This window comes from Coturnix japonica, chromosome 15, assembly GCF_054131305.1.
Source record: "Coturnix japonica strain WE chromosome 15, WE-NBRP24, whole genome shotgun sequence".
NCBI lineage: Eukaryota > Metazoa > Chordata > Aves > Galliformes > Phasianidae > Coturnix > Coturnix japonica.
In genome coordinates this window covers 905078-918792 of record NC_140677.1, presented here as the reverse complement: position 1 = coordinate 918792, position 13715 = coordinate 905078, and the positions used below count along the sequence as shown (strand labels likewise).

The window sequence follows — 13715 nt, the reverse complement described above, 5'->3', positions numbered from 1 at the left end:
TGGGTGCTTTGAGGGTATGTCAGGGAACCCCAGCACGCCCAGGGATTTCTTACTGCATTACTACACATGAAATGCTCAAAGGAAAAACCACAGAAAAGCACGCTGTAAAAACAATGGTGATGGGGTAAGCTGAGAAGTCTAGCAGGTTTATTTTTACTCTCAAAATGTGCACTGTCAAGAATTCATCTCCAGCACACAAGCTGGATGCCCAGGGAATGAGTTATCTTACTTCTGAATCCTGCCCTCTACTCCAGTTACATTGAAAGAAAAAGCAGTAGGAAGACATTAGCGTTTGGTTCCCTAAAATAGAAAAAGAACAGGTTTGATGACTGAACATCATGTACTTTATTGCCCTGAAAAATCTATTCTTATTATCATTAATCACCAACTGTTTGTCACAAGCGAAATAATAAAAGTGAGAAGATTTGGCTAGCACTCAGCACAATAATGCACATTCATAATTTGCATGCATATTTCTAAGTTTATGCCCACCAAACTATTTTAAAACCAGGCCCAAAAAGTGCTGGAGTTACTTACCACCTCAAAACGTGCCTGCATAAGAGAACTGGATACCAACACAAGAAAGGTCTGAGCCCTACACAAACCAAGTCAACTCCTGCACTTCCATTGTACGGAGAGATGAAGGACACTGCACCTGAGTGTACACACAGACCTCAGGGCTATGAGCTCCCCAGACATGGCCAAACTGCCCTTTGTTTCAGCATTCCTTCAAACACAGCCATCATTCCAAGGCAGTCACTCACTAAGATAGTTCCCTATATCTAGTCTGTGTTAAACATCAGCTTCTTCAACAAAGATCAAGCCACATCTTGATGCTGAGCTGCTGTGATTACACACTTCATACTATTTTCCACGTGTGGGGAGAAAAAAACAACTCTAAATGGATAACTGCAAAACAACTATCAAAAAACCTTTTCCAGCTCTTTATTGAAATGCTGACTATTAAACCAAAAGGGATACTGACCAACTGAGTTCAAATTTTTAAACAATTTTGTTTTGTGAAAAGCTTCCAATATCTCCTTATTGTTGAACAACCTGCATTTAAACTGAAGAAAATGAACGAAATTGAAAAGAAACAGCTACCTCGATCTGCATGCTGGTTTTACACATTTCAGTGTACAGTTTTACTCGTTCCTTCGGATGCTTCTGCCTTCCCAGTACAGCCAGCAGGCACACAAAGGCCAGGCAAGGCACAACACATCTTCAGGCTTCATTTGGGCTCCAAATCCAAGACAATTACCTACAAGAAGTCTTTTGTCCTTCCCTTTAAGGAAGATTATTCTTCCTATCTTACATTGAGAATTCCAGATCAGTAAATTCACACAGCAAAACCAGTAAAGCTCTGAGATGTAAGTGCTTGTGGTGTGGAGGGCTGAGGAGCACAGTGAGGGCATGAAGGATTCCGCTGCAGCACCCACTGCTCCTGCAGGCTGAGGGTCAGCTTCCTCGGGGCACTTACAGGCAGTCAGGAGCGAACTGTTCCTTCCTCCATCATCAGCTGAATTTTACTCCCCCTCGCCCTTTGTTAGTGATGTTTCGGTTTTGTTTTGCTCCTTAAAAGATAAACACCACCATAAAAATAGAGAGAAGAAAGCTGACGTAAGTGTGAATAACATGTCTCATTCTAAAAATGAAAGGAGTAAACATCTCTCTGAACATGTTTGCTTTATGGCAAATTAAGTTCCCTCTTGGCTGCCCAACGAGCAGTGCCCTTTCATCAGCCCATCCTGCCCTGCACTCCGGCACATGCACAGAGCAGTTCTCGCTGTTAGCACCAAGTGAGACTCACTTCACCAGCACCATTTGAAGGTGAATACCCAGCCACAAGGAGTGCTTGCTCCCATTCCAGACGCCAGCCTGCCTGTGACAAACAGCCCTAGCATGCAGGGCATCAGGCAGACAAGGCAACATTGAGTGCTGGTCCCCTCACTTCTGTTTTCAGGGCTCAAAGGTGCCCAAAACCACAGCTGCAGCTGATGCTCTGGCACCTCTCCTATGCAGGCACTGTTCTCTGCACAAACCAGAGGCCAGCAGCTGGTCCCTTTGGAAATGGCCTCTCTAGGACTCCACCCACAGCCCCTGCAGCTCTGTGTCCATACACTACAGCTCACAGTTGTTGGAACAAAGGTATGAATTCATAGCAGAGAAGCAACATCATCCTTATGCAATGGACTCACATTTCAGCCAAAAAACAAGCAAACAAACAAACAAACAAACAAAAAAATCAAAGACAAAACGCTCCCATCTAACATTTGATGTGCACCACAGCAGCACAAGATTCATTAACTCAGAACTGAACTACAGAACTGAAAAGAAACAGCTACTGCCCCTGGTCTCACACACTGCCTCATGCCAGAGAAAACCAGCCCAGGACCAGGACAGCATCCTGGTTATCCCTGTCTGCAGTGCCAGGAAGTCCCCCCACAGCTCTCCCGGACACCCTGCACTGCCAGCTCTGACAAAACCATGTCTGTGAGAAGCATCCAGGGGATGCTGCCATCCAGCACCCTACAGACTGCAACCAGAGCATACTATGCCTTCTCCAGCTCATGAACTAAAGCTCAACTTCTGCAAAGCACCTAAAGCCAAAGCAAGTGACCAGCTAAAAGCAGACCTTCTTCCTGATCAATAGCTGTCAAGCACAATGCCAAGAAGTCCCACTTAGTGCAAACGAGTGTCCTGGCTTGGGCAAGGAGCTCAGCTGGCAGTGCTGCAGTAGCTCCGTGTATCCCGGAGGCAGAGATTTACACAAGCTGCAGATACAGCACTTTTGAGTCAGTGTTTCAAAATTAAATCACCCTGTTTCACTGTACAATATAATACTGTTAGACGAGGCCAAAGATATATTGTCTGTGCTGCAAGTCCTCCACTCTGCTCCTCAAGAACTGATGCTCTCTTCTAACAGCAGTTTTAAACCGAAATAATTTGTTTAAATGACCGAATGTTATCTCAGTCTTATGGAGTACTTTTAATAAAATATTTCCTCTGTGTGGTTCATTAACTGGCTTATCACTGTCCCACCTACCTTCTTTTCTCATTTTTCTATTGTTCAAATTCTTGCATAAAGCTTGGCTTCAGTCCCAGAAAGTAAAAGAACGCAGTGGGACTATTTATATGGAGCACTAAAGTTCCATGAAAGCTTTATATATGACTTCACAGCTTTGAAAAAATATCCTTTAAAAGTCAGGGCTTTGTCCCGCTGTTTATCTATTACGAGCATTTTGCCTCGTTGGTGGGATCATCAATTTCTGAAAAGACCAAACACGTCTGGATCGATGCTGCCCTCCCTACATGTTTTACCTCTTCTCCAGCAGGCATAGAGTTCTCCTGTCCTCATGTAGAGCAGTGACTTCTGAATAACATCAGCACTGTCATGAGTACAACAGATGTATGGATGTATTGTAGGTCCAACTGCTCCCTTAGTTGTATAAAATAGAAGGTTTATTGGTATTGGATTGAAAAGGGGTACAAGTTCTTGTGAAGGACAGCACGTAGGAATCACCAAATCACTTTCAGTGTAGTTAACAGAACAAAGAATTCAGCTCTCTGCCTTTGTGACTGGCTGTATTCCATTTGCTGCTCAAAATCCAAATTTTCTTTTGATGCATCACAGCATCAGGACTCCATATAAAAGTGTTCTCTACGTGCTTAAAAGTACAGCACGCACATTGAGACTCTCAAGTATATTTCAAGTTTTGACATTTCAATGTGAAATAAGATCCCCCTTGTCAGAGGATATCCTCTTATTATAAGAAAATGTAAGTCTCCGAAAATCGTATCTTGATGCAAAAGCACAATGCTATGGACCACCCCACTGTAAATCATTCTTTGTTTTCACGACACTTCAGAGAACATTAACTCCATGGCAGCCAGAGAGCGACACAACATATAAAAAATACACACAAAAAAAAAACCCCAGCACCACTGCAGTGAACTTCCTGACCAACACAGTCGCTAACTTGTAAGGTTATGCAAACTGCACTAAACTTAAACAAATATAAACATGCTGCATGTACAAAGCAGAGAGCATCTACAGAGCAAGAAAGCAAAGAGAAAAGTCCCCCAGAGAGATTCTGAAAAAGCAGTTCTGTGCTACAGAATTTGAAGTGAATAAGCCACAAAAAGTGTGTCTGTTGGCTTACGTTTGTTTTTTTTTTAAAGAGTTCCAAATATCTGAGACATACAGACTGGTCTTTGCAGCTGTGAGATTCTATATTTGAGTCAAGAAATCTATGGAAATACTTAATTTGGAGAGAGTGAATACATGCAAAGAAGTAACAAACAGCTTCGTTCTGAGCCAGACATGACGCAAACAAACATGTGCTTTCCAACAGTATCTGCCAGCTTGCTTCGTGAAAGCACATTCAAACCATCAGTAGCAGCTACATGCTGATACCCTACAGCAAACTGCCTCTTCAACACACTTTCATCCAGACTTGAGAATAATAAACATAAGTCTGCAGACACAGAAAGGTACAGAATGAGAATGTAACTGTGATGCCAAAGGCCACAGGAGGGTCACTCAGGGTATTATTTATATACCTAGTTGGCAGAGGAGCAGATTTAATGATTCCTTGGATGAGCCAATGAAAGGAAAACTTTCTCACTCTGTCAATTGAAAATTCGAGATCTTCCAGGGTGTTTAATGCTAAAAGGAGAGCGTGCAGTCAAAAAAGAAAAAATAAATTTAAAAAAAAAGGAAAAAAAGAGTGAAACAAGAACAGGAATATCTCATTCAAGTTCTGGATAAGAAATCACCTGGAGGGCATTTATTTTGTGCAGCTGCTATCACCAGAGCCCCAGGGACAGGTGCCTTGCAGACACAGGGGGGAGGAAGCAGCTCCATGTGCCATCTGCACACATGTCCAATATGACACCTGAAACTGGAGAGCTTCTGCCTGGGCTCCCATCTACTTTGCTACACAACCAAAGCACAGACCCAGGCACCACACAGCTCCCAGCAGCACCTGCCAGCAGCACAACAGTCAGTGCCAAAGCTGCCAGTTGCAAAGTTGAGGTTTTAGCACATGAAAACAGCCTGAGGAACAAAGCACCACATCAGCTCCTTCCTTCCAAGTAAGGGTCCAGGAGTTGCTCCTCCAGGCCAAGCCATCCTCAGAACAGGTCATGCATAGAGCACCTCCAGGAAGCTCCTGCACCCAAACAGCACAGGCATGGAGATGCTCTCAGGGTGCCAGTCCTGTCAGCACAAGGCTCAATTCTCTGGTGCACCAAACAGGCAAGGATGTGTACCAGAAAACTAGTTATCCCACTCAACCACTTTCCCTTTCCCTCTAGAAGCTGAGCCTACAGCACCCAGTACTGAAAAAGACGTTTATCTTAGCATGAATCATCTTCAACAATCGATAGAGCAGTACCTAGCAAATTGTGATCTATGAAGCATGTGTTTTCAACAGACACAAACTCCATCTTCAAAAACTATGCAGGTAGATCTTGAAGCAGTAGGAGCTGAGGCTCTTTTCAATAACACCAGCACTGAAGTACCAAAACATTTATAAAACCTTCCTCGATTCTTCATTTCCTGTGACCAAATAAAGCCACTTCAGTAAGCAAAACTAAATGAATTAAGAAGGAAAAGTAAATGGATGTCAGGACTTCAAGGTTCAGTGACATTCTATCCCTGCCTGAAAGTAATGGGTCATTTAAATTCTATTTCTCATAGCAACACTCGGCTCCAAGAACCATTAAAAGATTTAGGCAATATCAATTTTTGTTTGAAGATTTATTTAAAGAGATGATGCAGTAAGAGAAACATCAGACATTCTCCTGGTCCCACAGCCATTTCACTCACTTTTCTGTACAAAAAGGAACATTTCTACTACAGTGCTTCTATCAACCCATTACTAAGCTATTAAGAGAATCTGAATGCATCCTGCAAGCAGCTGAACAGACAGAAACGTGGAAGAGAAGGAATGAATAACCACAGCTGAGAATCACCTCCTACAACGCAGAGTATAAATACAAATGGCCCAGTATCCATGCCAAAGTTTCTTCACTTTGGTCTAATGGAGTAATGAGAACAGACTAACTAGACTAACCGTGCTAACCTGCTCGATGATCCGGATGAGACTGAGGATGCAAGAGAGACCGAGCCCTGGCCTTCCTCTGAGGAATGAGGGTCACTTCTTTTGCCATCAGGAGATCCTGGTTTGAGTTCCTGGGCTTCTCCAAGGACTGAAGCCGAATGATGCTCTTCAAGATCTTCCCCTATCAAGAAAAACAATATCACTTATTTTTTTGCTGCCTGAAGACAGACTTTAAGAGAAACAAAAGGTGTAAAGCATTTGTATACTGACACCTCATTCCTACTCACTTCCCAAACTCTCACAGCTTCAAAAGGTTTTTTTTTTGTTTTTCATGTTTTTTTTTTTTTTTTTTTTTTAAACTACAGCAGAAAAAGAGCCAACAGCAACAAAAAAGCGGAAACAACAACAAACAATCCCTAAGAACCAGAGCCTGAAACAGAAATATTCCCTTGTTATGAGTCTCAAATAGAAACAAGGAGAGAAATAAAGGGTAAGGTTATTTGTCACATTTCAGAAATTAGCAAACACTTAATGAGACAGCTCCATCCTCCGGTTCTTGCAGCCAATTCACTTCACTCATTGCATAAGACATCTTGATAGCTTCAGTTTCACAGATCGAGATAATAGGCTTGTTTTCAATAAAAGAAACATAATGATTTATTTTCTTTTGCATGCAAGAAAGATGATATGTCAGAATAGATCATCAGCATTTCCGTTCACTCTTATAGGAAAGAACATTTCTAGACAATGGAAACGAATTGTAAAGCCATCTATTATTTTCCTATCAAATATTTTCATCTATTAGAAGATGAACAGTTCTCTCAAGAGATGCCTCCTACATCACCACATAGGTAGTAAATATAGACTAGGAAGTATGATACAAAAAGAAAACTTGCTTTTATGCGCTGCCCACAAGTACTTTCAAATGAGTTATTTAAGCAGGAAGCTGCAAGGGATATTAAAGCCATACTGAGACTTGTTAATAATTCAAGGCAGTTCACAGAGGTGTTTTCTCTGCACCCACGCCTCCCAAATTATATTCCTGCTCAAAACACTTCCACTTTAGTACCTCTACAGGGATTTTTGACAGAACTGGCCAAACAGAACCATAGCCACAATGTGGAAAAGCTACACAATCTATGAATTGTGCTCGAGTTTGCCCTTTCCCCTATGCTAAAGGGCATATTTAATTGTCAGGAGCATATTTCTGTCGGTTGAAAACAACCAGCAGATTACAGTGAGTCAGCTGTCTAACTAATGCAGCATTACTGACATCAGGAGATTAAAAATAAAGGTCCAATACAATAACACAGCTCAAAATAGATGCATCAAAAGTATTTATCAATTTCTTACAGTACTTCCACTGAGCAGTGCAAAATCCTACATTCATCAGTTATAAAAACAAAAACAAAAAAATAATTAAATTTCCTGTCTAAGTTTGAAGATGTGAAATAAGATCACGTGAATTAAGAAGGGATGATTAAAACATTATGACAGAGCAAGATTTTGAGAGAGAAATAAGTTACATCCATTAATACTACAGTTAAAGGCAATGGGAGATATTCAGGTTTAAAAAATAATGTTTTAATTCTGCATAGTTCCAGGATCTACCATCTACCTCTTTCAGACTCTGAAGAAGTGGGTAAGGAATGCATACAAAGCCTTTGCTCTTCTTGGAAGTAACGTTTTCCAACAGCAAGTCATCAGACCAGTGCCGGCTTTCTTTCTTTCAAAGTTATAATCTCCAATTTAATAAAAAGGTACGTGCTGTTAATAACAAACATGGAAGAAGAAAAGGCCTGAGCCTTCCGTTCCTTCACCCGAAATCTTCATGCTTTCCTTGCTTTTCTCAGCAGCTTAATAAACAGCCAACTAGGTACATCTGTTCAGCACAAAATGAGAAACTAATTTCAAGGATTATTCGCATGCAAAATTTCAAAGACTACAGAAAGCACAAGAAGAGTAACAAATCTTTCAAAGATTTGCCAGACCCAGATGAGGGCGTGTCATCTGCTTAAGCCAACCCAATACAGGATGATACGGCTCTTGCAAGTTACTTTCTGCCTGAGCACTCTTGGAAAAGCTGCATGGCTTTACTTAGGTTCTCAAAGCCTGCAGTTCAGGGCACAAGGAAAAAGAAACTCAGGAGCCAATCTCTCCACTGATGATAGCAAGAAATTAATATTTCAGTCTGTGATCCCATTATCTAGTAGCACATTGCTTCTGTCTCTGCTATAGAAGAGGGACACCACTGTAAGTTACATCAAATGAGTCAAGCTTCATCCTAGAGATTCCTTACCTTTTACCTCTCATATGGAAAAGATTGGGCATTGCATCAAGATCTGCATGAAATGATAAGGATAGAATTCATACTACTTCACTGACATTTCATTTCTTTTTATTCTCTGCTGGAGGTGACAGCACAGGAGACAGCCTCATACCAGAGAGGAACACAGCTCAACTCAGGCAGCACAGAGATGTGTGAGGGCTGCTACAAAATGATCTGCCATATTTCCCCAAGGAATACAGACAGCAGCACATCCAATTCTGGCCGATGGAATGCTCTTTGAAATTCAGCATCCTGAATACACCTTAATTCCACAAATATTAGCCCAATGACTGCTTTTCTGAATCACACATCCAAAACTGACCGCATGCTGCCACAGCAAACAATGCCATAAAACAAATGAGACTGAATAAGACTACAGGGAACAAGTTAAAAGCACATGGAGGTGTTTCTCTGATGCGGGCAGTGAGGACAACAAACATATGCTGGATGCTCCTCCTAACTCCAAGTATATCTGCTGAACTGAGTGTCTGCAGCTGTGCATTCCCACTTCTCACTGTGCTGAAGGATATGGATACAAAATGAAGCAAGTTAAAAAAAAGAAAAAAAAGGAAAAAAAAAAAAAAAAAAAAAGAGAGGTAAAGTACTGCACAAACATTCCACAAGAAGCCAAAGTACTTTACTCCTTCAACCTCAGGACAAAAAAAAAAAATACACTTGCCCCAGCCCAAACATCTCCACAGTTCTGACTCCTTATCATGCTAATAATGCAGCAATGCAGGCAATACCCACAAGCACCTTCATTTATACGATGCCTACTGTCATGTGCCCATTACTAACTGGTACATGTGGCTCAGAACCTAATGCCCCATTTACATCTGCTAGGTAAAATATGCATCTGCAATACAGCACACGTGTAAACAATCACATTAAAATCAAACAAATTGCACATTTACTGTGAGTTGTGCTTAAGAATCACACTAGAATCAATGGCAATCCATCTCTTCAAGGTCTGTTTGATTTCTATGTTTGTTTGTTTTAAGGTTAAGAACTGTGGGAGAAGAACAAGGGAAGGAAAGAACATTTCTGCAGGAAATGCACTGATCAACACAGGAGGCAGGAAGGTGGAGTGGGATTACATTAAACAGCACCACTAACCTGTGCCTGCTGGCAATCCTACGACAGTGCCTTCTTCTTTCTTTCTCATGTTTTCTGTTTTCCTCTTGCCACTCTTCTCCCACCGATTTTTTACTTGATCCACTAAAAATTGAAATTCGCTTCTGTGTTTGTTTCCTGAAACATAAAAACGTGTTGCTGTACAGCCAGCAGGCAGAGCCCTGCCACAGAACTGCTGGGGCAAACCAGAAACAAGTGAAAAGAACACGGAATAAGCACAAAATACTGAATAAAAAACATTTTTGTTACAGTAAATGAAAATTAACCCACACTGCAGTGTTCCACATCCTGTTAACAACCCAAATCCATGCTTGTGCCCTCAGCAGCCAGAATATTTGCATAAACAAAATCTCAGATTTTTGCACCATAAAACTGTGTTTGTTTCCTCTTCACGTCACCACATTCCTGTTTGTTTGTTTCTCTAAACCCATTAATATTGGGATTGCCGTTGTAACAGCCTGTAACATGATGAAGATTTCAAGCTCCTTTTGGACATTGTAGCTCTGCATTTGTTAGTAATCTCTCCCCTGAATTAGACTGAGAGGCTGTACTGCTCAGTGGAATAATTAGCCTTTAAGGGTGAGCTGTCACTCAAAAAATCTAAAAGCACGAACACCTCACAAAACCCCATCGGCTCTGAGTGCTCAGAGCATTCAGCACAGCATTTTGCCAAGGGAAAACAAAGCCTCAGTGCCTGACACACTTCAGCAGAAAGTGCCAGTAACCAGCTACAGAAACAGGGCATCCCTTATTCTGTGCTGGTTTACCTTCCAGCTGTAATTCCCAGTTATTTGCTTTTTGAGACCACTCAGTATGAGACTGACCTTACTGATAACAAGCCCAATGGAAGCCATGTGTTTCCAAGGTGTCCTTTCTCAAACAACCTAACAGAAGCTAATCAAGGCTATCAGCCCCATCCTGATAACCTGGTTAGCATGCCTCTTGCTTTATCACCTTACAGCAGAGGGTAGCATCCTAACTAGAGAGAAAGAGCAAACCCTCTGGCCTACACTGTTACCTGCTTTAATGCAGCTCTAAATTTTCCCATCTCTGCAGTAAAGCATTTACAGTGTAACAAGGTAGTAAGCACAACAGTGACAGCAGAGCAGCAAGATTCCAGGCCACAGCAAGTGAGGATTTGCTCAAATGTGAAAGAAGTGGGCACAGAAATAAAGAAGCTGCTTACCTTTGGAAGGCCTCAGGTACACAAGGTATCTCTAGAGTGATACCCTCACCTCCACTGCCAACCCTTAAATGAGGTCCGGCAAGGGGTGGATCCTGGCTCCTACACTGCATGCACCTAAGCTCCCCTGGGCTGGCCCTGCTTTCCTACCAGGTGCTCCATCACTGCTTCAAGTAGGGATTAGCATTGCCACTACAACTGTGCTTATGGACCAGGAAGAACCCCAGCATACAGAACAAGCACAAAACCAATAGGCATCCTCAGCCTGCGGCAAGCTGAGGGCTGGGGGAGCTCAGCTCCCACCTCAGGCCTCTCCCCACCACCTCCTGTCAGGTTCTGCCCTCTGCGAGGAAACACATCTGAAATGCTTTTCCCATGTATTGTTTAGAGCTTATTTCTTCCTGGCATTGTTGAAAGCTCAACATAACGTCAACAACTCCTTTTAGCAAAAAAAATGTTCCCGCCCAAGATGCTTGTATGTAAAGCATGGTGCATTTATTACATAATCCCTTTGGTGCTTCAGTTTTTCCAGCATTACTATTTTTTGTTGTTTTGTTTCATGCTGCATTTACGAAGGTCTTCACATCACATCAAGCGTCCTGCCAATACAGGGCACTGCTCAGATGCAATGTAAGGCACAGCTGTGCTGGAGATACATACCATGTGCAGCTCGTAAAACTATGGGTATTTCAGTAATAAAAACAACTGCAGACATAATTACAAATACTTCAAACACCAGGCATAAATCACCGAGTGTCTGAATCCAGTGTAAATTAAAAGACTTAGAAAGAGCAGCGGATTACATTTCTTTTTTAAATTATTATTTTTTAAGCTTGAAATAGAAGCCTGCCCTTAAGGAAAACGGGAGGCTGACCTTGGCAGGGGGGGTGGGGTGGGGAGCAGAAGCATCCCAGTGCTATTGCTGAGCTCCAAGGGAGCAGAAGGAAGCTCCTGACCAGGACAACAGTGCTGGCTGTACCTAGCAGGACAGCAGTGAGTGGAGCACGGATGGCAGCTGCTCCAGGGCTACCAGGCACTGAGCTCTGAGTTTATCCTTTAGAACTGTTTAAGCTTTGTTGGGGGAAAATACCCCACTCAGGGATTAATAAGTTCATGGGGAGTTTTTTTGTTTTTTGTTAGGGGGGTTGTTTGTTTCTGTAACGGGTTAGATTGGCGTTTTTAATTTTGCTTTGTATTATATTGCTAGACGTTTCTGCAAGGCAAGAAAGCAATTATGAGCCAGTTACATGAAATTAGAAGAGAATGATTCAAAACCACAAACAGTGTGTGTACAGCTGAAAAAAAAAATATTCTCAGGAATAGAAGCAAAAAGCAAGGGGAAAAAATTGCTAAAGATTCAGGCCCTTATTTAGCCTTTACAGAAACCTAGCTAAACTCAACAAAGCTAAATCTAGCTGCACTATGACATAATTTATATGCTTGAAGCAACAGAAGAACTCAAGGAAACAAGGGGAATGTGACCATATTGCAGATTTAAATACACCCATAAGTATCACCAGAACAAGTTGTCCCGACAGTGCTTTGCTCCTCCATGGTGAAAGCTGGGAAGCTCTGCGTGCACTGCATGCATGCACTGTGTATGCATGCATACACCTGTCCCATGGTAACCACTGCTTCCAAGAGTGCAAGCACTGTACAGGTGAAGTCCTGCATAAAACTCTCACAAGAACCTCTGCTTCTAAACTAAGCCTAAAGAAAGCTAAGCTGCTTACGTGGCTCCAAGGACAGACAAAGGGGTTTTGTTGGTGGTGGCTTGGTTGGTTTTTTAAAAGATCAATTAATGAGGAAAATGGATTGAAACTTGGATTTTACTCACGATAACCGGTGTGGATCTCATCTATTTCCTGCTCTGTCTGGTCCTTTGTAAAGGTCAGGCTCTACAGAAATCACACAAATGTTTATTTACTAGGAGGAAAAGTTGATAAAGCCATGTACTTTAAAACTAAAAACTAACTAGGGAAGGCTCAGTCATTCAGTGTTCTCACACCAGCTCTTAGTCTCTCATCCACAGACGTAACACATGTTTAAAGTACATACTGTCTTGCATTGCTTTCACAAAGACAAAGGACTAAACCAAAATACCCTGGGTAACACCCAGCATGTGTGGGCCATGAAGTTCTCCCTAACCCTGGACAATAAACGTGCACCAAAAGTCACAAAAGTATCATATGTCATGGGAAAAGAACAGGCACTATTGCTAATAGGGAAGCAAGGAATGTGCTAGATAAATCCTAGAGAATTCTAGGAAGCAAAATATTCCCCACGCTACCATGGAGGGTCAAAGTCTTCCAGTACGACCAAGGGGAACATTACTTCAGAATTTTTATTGCAATCAGAAAAAAAATTCTCCTACTTAAATGGTTTGGACATATAGACGACAGCACTACGCTAAGAACTGCCCATGACAAATGGCTGATATGAGAAAATCAAGCAGGTTACAAGATGGTATATGCCAAGTATTCCAAGTCTGGAATTCTGGCAATCACCATAATAAAGCAGCAGGCAGACACACTGAGCGTCCACACTGCAATGTCTCCTGTGCGTCCCCCAGTTTAGGAACAAGGACCATCAGCTTACATTTTCACCACTTTTACTCAGTTCAAGCTGAAGCCGAATCTTCTCATTCTTTTCCAGCTCTTTAACAATCTCTGCGACTGTTTGAAAACACATGAAACGGATCGTTAAACAGGAGTTGTTAGGGATGCAACAGCACTGAACAAAATGGCTGCTAACAAATCACAGAGAGACAAACCCCAGCAGCTCCCAGCAGCGCCCACTCCACCTCGATCCACACACACAGTGCTCAGCTTTAAACAGTGCCCAGCACACCATCCACTGGCAGCCAGCACTGCACTGCCACGGCCCTGCACCCCTCATCTCATTTTCTTTCATTAACAGAAGTATGCAGTCTTTTTGAACCACATCTGATCTTTCCTTACCACACTATGCTGTCTCTGTGACATAAAAGTGTGTTGTTTAT

At 42.1% G+C, this 13715-nt stretch overlaps 1 protein-coding gene across 9 annotated transcripts in view; it reads right to left on the bottom strand.

The window, feature by feature from the left end:
- The window catches only part of RAD18 (RAD18 E3 ubiquitin protein ligase), a 34355-nt gene that overhangs the window by 6868 nt on the left and 13772 nt on the right, over positions 1 to 13715 (bottom strand). For 2 of the 9 annotated variants that reach the window (XM_085516704.1, XM_085516705.1), the window contains exons 8-11: positions 13313 to 13389; positions 12552 to 12612; positions 9514 to 9669; positions 6081 to 6249 (exon numbers count right to left, since the gene is read on the bottom strand). In XM_085516704.1, coding sequence (XP_085372830.1) covers positions 6081 to 6249; positions 9514 to 9669; positions 12552 to 12612; positions 13313 to 13389 — 463 coding nt within the window. The remainder of the gene's footprint in view (positions 1 to 6080; positions 6250 to 9513; positions 9670 to 12551; positions 12613 to 13312; positions 13390 to 13715) is intronic. The other 7 variants (XM_085516706.1, XM_085516707.1, XM_015875414.3 and 4 more) reach the window with 5 other exon arrangements.